General features: G+C 34.9%; 1 protein-coding gene across 1 annotated transcript; it reads right to left on the bottom strand.

Annotated features, from left to right (window-relative positions):
• Positions 1-370: 370 nt before the first annotated feature.
• On the bottom strand, positions 371-5,082 carry LOC114188997 (ankyrin repeat-containing protein P16F5.05c). The gene is made up of 7 exons (XM_028077693.1): positions 4,934-5,082; positions 4,575-4,683; positions 4,384-4,471; positions 1,613-1,677; positions 1,260-1,328; positions 1,135-1,184; positions 371-674 (listed from the first exon to the last, which is right to left on the bottom strand). The coding sequence occupies exons 2-7, from the start codon at positions 4,650-4,652 to the stop codon at positions 551-553; spliced, it is 474 nt and encodes a 157-aa protein (XP_027933494.1). The 5' UTR covers positions 4,653-4,683; positions 4,934-5,082; the 3' UTR covers positions 371-550.
• Between the last annotated feature and the right edge of the window lie 3,279 nt (positions 5,083-8,361).

Genomic DNA, 8,361 nt, shown 5'->3' with positions numbered 1-8,361 from the left:
AGAGGGCAGACCACGGAAAAATAAAACAAGCGAAATGAAAAACGTCTAAATCTTTTGTTTTATTCGATTAATATAAATAAACATTTAATTACGAGATATAAAAGGTTTTGATAATTAATTCTAAACTTTTGGATTAACAAAAACCTATTTTTATTTTTGTTCAAGAACAATTAACATCTTACAATACGTATAATAACTCAAACTTTTTTATTTTATTATAAAAAGACATTGAATCATACCCGTCCACCAGGTTGAACATGCCTTTTTTAGCATCCTCAGCACACCAAACAAACCATTTTGCTACCTCTAAAAAGAAATAATGTCACTCTTGGAAAACTCTTCTGGGAACAGAATGGGGTGTGATTGATTGTTTTAGGCTTAGGAAGAAATGAACCCGCTTTGATTTCGAATGAGGAAATCCAATATGGAAAATGATAAAAGAAAACAAACTCATGACATTGTTCACAACTAACAATGTAAACATTATAAGAGCACACGTATAACTATCACCAAATTCTCATATTAGAAGCTACTTAAAGTGACATAAACTTCAGGTTTCTTGTGCAGAAACCATAGCACCACGAAGTTCAACTAGTGCCACAGCTTCATTGATTGCATCCATCACTTCTAGCTTTCCCCTACTCACAGCTTCATCCATTGGGGTCCTCTCGTGACTGAAAAATGTCATTGCCAAAACAGATGCATTATAAGGGCAATTTAAATTATTTTTTTAGAAAAAAAAAAAGTAAGCCAATGCAAAAATAATTTTACGCTATCCTCCAATCACAAACTATCATTTATGTTAAATTTGTTGACTTTTACAATAATTACCATAAAAGTCATACCAACAACGGTGTACGATTCAATGGCAGGGTAAGACTATCTTAAGTTGTCTGTACATGAGCATTGTACTTAATTTAGGATCTTTAAATGTTCTACAATGGAAATTGAAATTTTAATTTGCGAACCTGCATTAAACTTTCTTATAAATCTTTATCAGGCAGATTATTGATATAAGACTCCAACTTTAATTAAAGAACATCAGAAGCATTTAAGAAACTACGTCTAATTTTTGTCTTAAAAGAAACTCACTGCACATCTTAAAATTCTTGAGGCTACGGTAATATAACAAACCTGTTTAAAACACTGACATTAGCTCCAGCTAAGATTAGTTTCTTCACAACCTGAAAGGCATTTTATATGTTAAAGAAAACTATCAGCTGCAAAATAAGATGTCGTTGAAGGAACACGTTATTTACCTCAACATGCCCATTGAGACACGCCCAATGAAGAGGTGTATTTTTTTCCTCATTAGGTGCATTAAGATCCTGTTCACAAGCAGATGCTTTAAAACCTCTAATATGATAGGATGTTTGGAAGTGAGAAGTGAGAGACGGAAAGGTAGGTAAATGGTAAATGAAAAGAGACAGTGAATCTTCATCAAATATAAAGTGCGAGAACAGTTTACTCAAGGAAAAAGTTGGTAATGGCCGTGATATGACTTGATATCAGACAGAAAGTGTCTACTTTTATTGTAGCAATCAACCAATGGCTCACTTTGATCACAAAGTTAAGAAAACCAAATGAGAATGTTTGAGAAAAAGCCACTCACCACTCCCTTAATGATTAGATACTCCACAATATCCATATGTCCATTAGCCGCAGCCATATGAAGAGCTGGATGCATACATCAGAGGAGCAAAGTCAAGCACACTTGTACAAGATCTCATGGGTAAATTATTTCTGAATTTGCTCATGAGAGAAAAAAATTATCTCCTTGAAAAATTGTATCATCCCTGGCTGCAGTTCTGAATGCCCTCTTTAAATATGAAAGTCAACTTATTCAATCAATATGACCTTATGACATGGGATCTCTCATCACAAGCCCTACATCTCATGACCTCATCCAAGACAAGCTTTAAAATCAAATTCTATAACCAAAATCTACCTTCACATCAATGTTGCAAAACTCCAGGATCCTAAGAGGATAAAAAATCGTAAATCGAGCACGCACCATAACTCAACTCGATAAAGTTACAAGTATATGAAAAATTATATTCATAAACAGCATGTGCATCCATTAAAAATAATATAGATGATAAAAATAACTCATACATTATAAGTCTTGAGTAGTAAAATTTAATACATAACCCAACTAAAAATAGGTTCATAATTCTTAAAATGCTCATGCATAAAACAACAAATAAATTCATAAATGTTTAATACAAACAAACTATCCAAGGATGTCATTCATATTAAACGTAGGATAATCATTGTCATCCTCCATGTGATCTTCATTTTCATTAATGTCATCTCCTCCATGACCTTCATCATTATCAACAATTGCAGGAACCTCCAAATCATCTACAGGTGCAACAAACACCACCTCTACTAGCATCTTCATCTTCTCCAACTTCAACTAAAATGTCTTCATCTGAAGCATCCAAACTTGAATTTGCTTCATTCACCTCCGTAGTCCATTCATCATCAAAAACAAGATCATCAATGTTATAGTCTTTTCTTTTCCTAACATCCTTCTTCAATCTTCAATAACACCACATCATTCGTGGTCTTTTGTTGCAAACGGTTTCTTTTCTTGGTGCAGACCTAAATTATTATAAAGTTAATTAACATGTCATACTAGCCTCTCTAATAATTGTAAAATCAATTTCATAAATTTAAATTCTTAACTTCTCAAAAGCACTCCAATTACGCTCACAATCGGATGAACAAGTCAAACCCAATACTCTAATTGCAAATCAATTTCATCACCATATGATTCCCACCATTGTGATGGAGTTTTGGTTTTTAAGTGCACGTTCAGCTAGCGGACTATCAAAAGATCGAAATTTACCCTTTAAATACCTGCGAGTTTTAAAACATCTGCAAATATTTTTTAAATGGGTATCCGCTCGGGTCACTAGTGGATTTTTTTGTTTCAAGTCGAGTGACGGGTAAGCACTATATGTGCCTGACCCGACCTGTTGTCATCCCTACATGTACTCTTTACTCTTTGCTACATTTAATGGAATAGCATTGTTGTAGAAAAATAGAGCAATTTCTTGACATTCATCTCCCTCTCACTTTTCTTGAAAATGGAATTGCTAGTAGTTTGAGTGCCCTTTTTTTCTAAAAATACTTGACCCCTCTTCACACTCTTGTCTTAATCATTTTCTAGCCTTTTTTGAATCACCCATACTACTATCCTATTCAAATCCTCTAGATATTGATCTTTTAATCAAATGTTGTTGTAGCACATAAACCACATCCAGCATTAATTGTTTAAGATTTTCAAGAACTGTTATACATGCTCCAACATCCTTTTAAGTCTCTGCTAGATGATGCTTCAATCAATAGATTCCACCGACAAATGATTTCTCACAATATTTACATTTCACATTTCTTTCTTTCCCATCAATAGAAACTCAAGGACTTCATGTAGATACAATCTTTGCTTCAATTCCACTTCCTCTTCTAGGAGCATCACCTAAACCAGTTGATACCAATGTTTTCCTTCAAACTCTAAATAAAACTGAGCTTTGAGCAAAACAACAAAACGAACAGATCGACGAGCGAAACAAAAACAAGCGAGAAGGATAATAAAGAAGCAATTAGAACACAAAGTGTAAAACAGATAACAAGCTCTGTCGACAGTGAAGGCGAGCACCAAGGACTATGGAGTATTTGCGACTGCAACATGTGTAACTGTGGCAGCATCAGACACAACTTTCTACAACATCAACAATCGCAATGAAGTCGGAACTACTTAAGTTATTTAAAACCGTGTGGCACAAAAAGTATGACTATGGAATGAGGATAGTGAAAACCCCAAAAGATAAACTAATAGAACCCAAGAGGAAGATTATCCCCCGTGAAGCATGGTAGTTGAATCGCTGGAAGAACTTATATTTTGAATCATAAATTGTTTTTGTATCATGATCCGAAACATTCATAAACATTTAAAAAATGTAACAAATACATAAATATAAGACATATAAAAATGCAAATATATAATTAATAATAACCGCAGTAAAAAAGAGTGGCCGTATTTGTGGGTTTACTTTGCTGCAGCAACATGTGTTGTTGAGGCGTACAAGGGAAATTTAAGGGACCACCACCATGGGTGACGGGTGTAGGTGGATAAGAGACATTGTGGCTGCGACTAGACCATTGTTCCACCCTCACCATAGTCTATCTAGTTCCATTAAGATCTAACAAAGAAACCCCTCATTACACATCAAACTAAATTTTGCATCCAAACAAACTCTACCCTCACCCACTCTAAACAAAACTATGAGGCCCCACAAAATAATTAGTCAAATAAAATGAAAAAATTAAAACCTTTTTCAGAGTTAATTAATTTCTCACAACTTTCATACATACCTGTTCTGCCCTGATCATCCTTGGAATCAAGAGGAACCCCACTGGCCTCTAAGCTCTTAACATCATCCATGTCATTATATCTTGCAGCCTGTCAAAAAATCATTCAACACTCAACACAACAATTAATCACACTTAGTAATAAAATATGCAAATGAACTTAATTTAACTTCATTTAATTTTAATTTTGTTACATCAAGCAAGTCGTCGACGCTCTCTGACGTCGCTTTGGAGGGAGCTTGAAGGGCTGTGTTGGCCTCCGCCACACCCATTTGCAGTGGCAACCCTAACTTCAACGCTCAACTAAGATAAATCAAAAGAGCGAAAAAAATGTCAGGGGTTGTTTAAACTGTTATCAAGGTTACTTATAGGGGTTTAAACTGTTACCATAGGTTACTTAAAGCGGTTTAACCGGTTATCATATGTTAGGAGTGAGTCGCCGATGGAGTACATCGCCGAGGGGCTACGTGCTTGGAGGTTAGGTTAGGGTTCAATTACTTCTCTTCTCTGTCAGCGTCGAGTGAGAGAGTTCAGAGAAAAGAAAATAATGTACCTTCAAGGAGGTTCGGCAGGGAGGAGGCTCGTCGTCGCAGAGGTCCGTCACCACGGCGGAATGCGGAGGAGTGCGTGCGGCAGCGGTGGCTCTTTAAGGATTCGTACTTTTCATTTGGTTCGAGTAGGAGACACCGTTTAATTCTTATTAAAGCTACTCTTCCGTTTAATTTTTTAAAAAGAAAAATATTATTTAAATTTTTTCTACTACTTCTGATAATAAAATATTATATTTAAATAATAATAGTAAAGTTTTGAAATATAATTATATTATAATTATATAAAATAGGAAAGGTATCCAAATATTATGATTTTTCAAAATATATTATTTAATATAAATAACAAATGATATTTGTTTGACGAAGTATTCATTCACCGGTCTTTATCAACTAAACGAGTGTAATAATAATTTTAAAAATACAAAAAGAGCTCTAAATTGAGCTCCTAGTGAATGTGGTTATCAGGAATTTGAGTTAATGGACGAGTGCTGCTGAGTAAAAAAATAATTTTTAAACATTTAGAGAGCTCATAGGTGGCTGGATTATTGAGTTGGGTGTAGACTTATCAGATGATATAGTTGTGCATAGAAAGCATTTGTGGCTACCTAAAAAGGAAGAAAATTATTAGTATGTGTTTCTATCTTACGAGATTTAAAGTTATCTAAAGAAAGACAATATATTGCTATTTAAAATACTTAATTAGCCTTTGCTTTGGACCAATGTGATGAGTGAAATAATTTATAACACAAACTTGTGAGAGAATTGATTTTGTACCGTGGAAAATCGATTTTCCTTTCTCTTATTTTTTAAAAATTGATTTTTCTTCTTTCTAATAATCTATTATTGTGTAAAAGCTAATAAAAACACAAACTAGATAGACTTTCTAAGACGTGTGTATTCATCGTCCTTAAGAACTTATTTATGATGTGTTGCGCAAGTCTCCCAAAATATAATATGAACTTTCCGAATTTTTCGAGGATCACAGAACTAGTAAGGAATTCTAAAAAGAATAAATAATTAAACTCAGGATAATAAAATAAAGAAAGAAGAATAAGAGGATGAGAGAATAAGAGAGAGAACTAAAGAAACGTGAGTTGTGTTTTGGAAGAAGAGAAAAGGTCTATTTATAGAGAGATAGAGTGGCTTGTTCCGCATTCTACCAAGTTAACCTATCATAATGTTTCCATTGCCTTGCGAAGAAGGTAACAAACCTCCACCAATCAATATGGTTGAGGATCAATCTTCCACGTCATGCAAAACCATTCCAAAAATGCAACGAAGTTGCCACGAGCAATGCACATCCATGGGCATTTGAGGGAGGCAACAACTAAATATATGTATGCAAAAGTTGGAGAGAATCTCGGGCAACAGATTGTGTGATAGATACTATTCTTTTATTATTTATAACAATCCCCCATATATCACAAAAATCAACTGAAATAATGAAAGAAAAAAATTGTGGATCTCATATAAGATGTAATGTACCAAAACTGGTGTAGCAAGCTAAATGAACTAATCATAGACTAAAAACTTAACACATAGTGTTGTTAGTATTACAAGCTATATGAACCAAAGACACTTTATATGTGTTAGAGGTTTGTTAATCACGATACACCCCACAATCCTTGTTGTTATCATTGTGTTGTGCTGACTAGGTCATGCGCATGTCCGATATTGATGAGTGCTCTAAAAATCGTGACAATATCTCATACAAGCAACCTCACTCGACACTCATATAGGTGATTTCATCAAGTGTATGTTACAAATCATACACCACCCATAATGGATATGAAAATCATTAAAAACTTTGTTTAAACTAAAATCCTTACACGACATAGAATTTTAATTACAAAGTTTAACCTCTCAATAATGAAGTCTCTATCACTTTAACACACACCATAGGAATGAACATAATTGATTTAGAACCAAATTATTGTTATCAAAACAAACAAGTTACTTATTTTTACCTATATGAACCTTATTCATGGGATCTTTGATCACAAAGGTTGGGTTATCATCACTTGTTTACTTGTAAATGGCTTAAGTCTCATTCCTCTCAATGTTTCTAAAATCATGTTTCTTCCCAAGGGTTTAGTTAGAGGATCTGCTAGATCTCATTCTTACTTCAGATAGTCAATGAAAATTGTTGCACTTTTTAGCAGTTGCTTCACCAAATTATATCTCAATTGTATATGTATGCTTTTTCCATTGTAGTTCTTGTTTTTAGCTATTGTTATTGTCAATTGGCAATTACAATGTATTGACACAGATGAGTTTGGTTTCATTCTTAGTGGAATGTCGAAGTTTTTCAACCACTCAATCTCATTACTAGCCATTTCGAGAGCAACAAACTCAAATTCCCTTTTTGATTTTGCAATAATTGTTTGTTTGGCTAATCTCCATGTAATTGCACTACCCCCAAGTGTGAATACATAACCACTAGTGGATTTTTGTCTCATATGAATTAGAGATATAGTTAGCATCACTATACCTTTTTAATATAGCGAGAATTCTACGGCATAATACATTGAATCTCTTAATTATCACTAAAAGTTAAAGGACCAAACACATATTTAACCTGAAAAAATTGTGTTCGATGAAGATTACAGAAGAAAACTTAAAATATATTTTTTTCTATGAAGATCGAGATACAATAAATAATAAAGAATTGTATTACTAAAAATAATTATAATTGTACTATACGTCCAATAGGTCAATCGGCCAATCATACATGAAACACCATCGGTCAATCGGCCAATCGAACTCGATTCTATAAACTCCGTAGAGCAACGATAAGAGCGTCGGTCAAACGGCCTGATAAACAAATCCGCAGACTATCGGTCAAACGGTTACCCAAACAAGTCACTACCATAAGGTTTAGGGTTGATCGGTCTCACAAGTCACCCATGTTCAGGCCCATCGATCCATCGGTAAAACCCCAGCGGGGGACATTCTAATCCCCAAGAGCCCATCGGTCCATCGGTAAAACATCAGCGAGGGACATTCTAACCCCAAGGGCCATTCGGTCCATCGGTAAAACGTCATCGACAGACATTTTAGACCCCCCTGGCACGTCGGTCGATCGGACAAGCGTGTGGATCAACTATCGAGTTGATCGGTTGATCGATTTCTTTAGATTCGCGCAGTCCCTTACACGCATCGGTCGGTTGATCAACGGTACACATGGGTCATTCGCCTGTTAAAAACAGAATATCATTTACCCAGCCAAGCGGCCATCGGTCCCACGGTTAAAAAACCTAAGTCAAATTAATTAACGTTAAACGAGTCAGTAATCTTGATTAAAAGGTCATTGGGCCGTGATTAAGAAACCCTAATTACAGGCCCATCCCGAAAGCTATAAATAGGGCCCAAAGGTAGGTTGGTAAGGATCTTAATTGCGCATTTATTACGGCAGTTATACTGGTATACC

The sequence above is a fragment of the Vigna unguiculata genome, chromosome 6 (genome assembly GCF_004118075.2).
Source record: "Vigna unguiculata cultivar IT97K-499-35 chromosome 6, ASM411807v1, whole genome shotgun sequence".
Lineage (NCBI taxonomy): Eukaryota > Viridiplantae > Streptophyta > Magnoliopsida > Fabales > Fabaceae > Vigna > Vigna unguiculata.
This window is presented reverse-complemented; position numbering and strand designations above follow the sequence as displayed.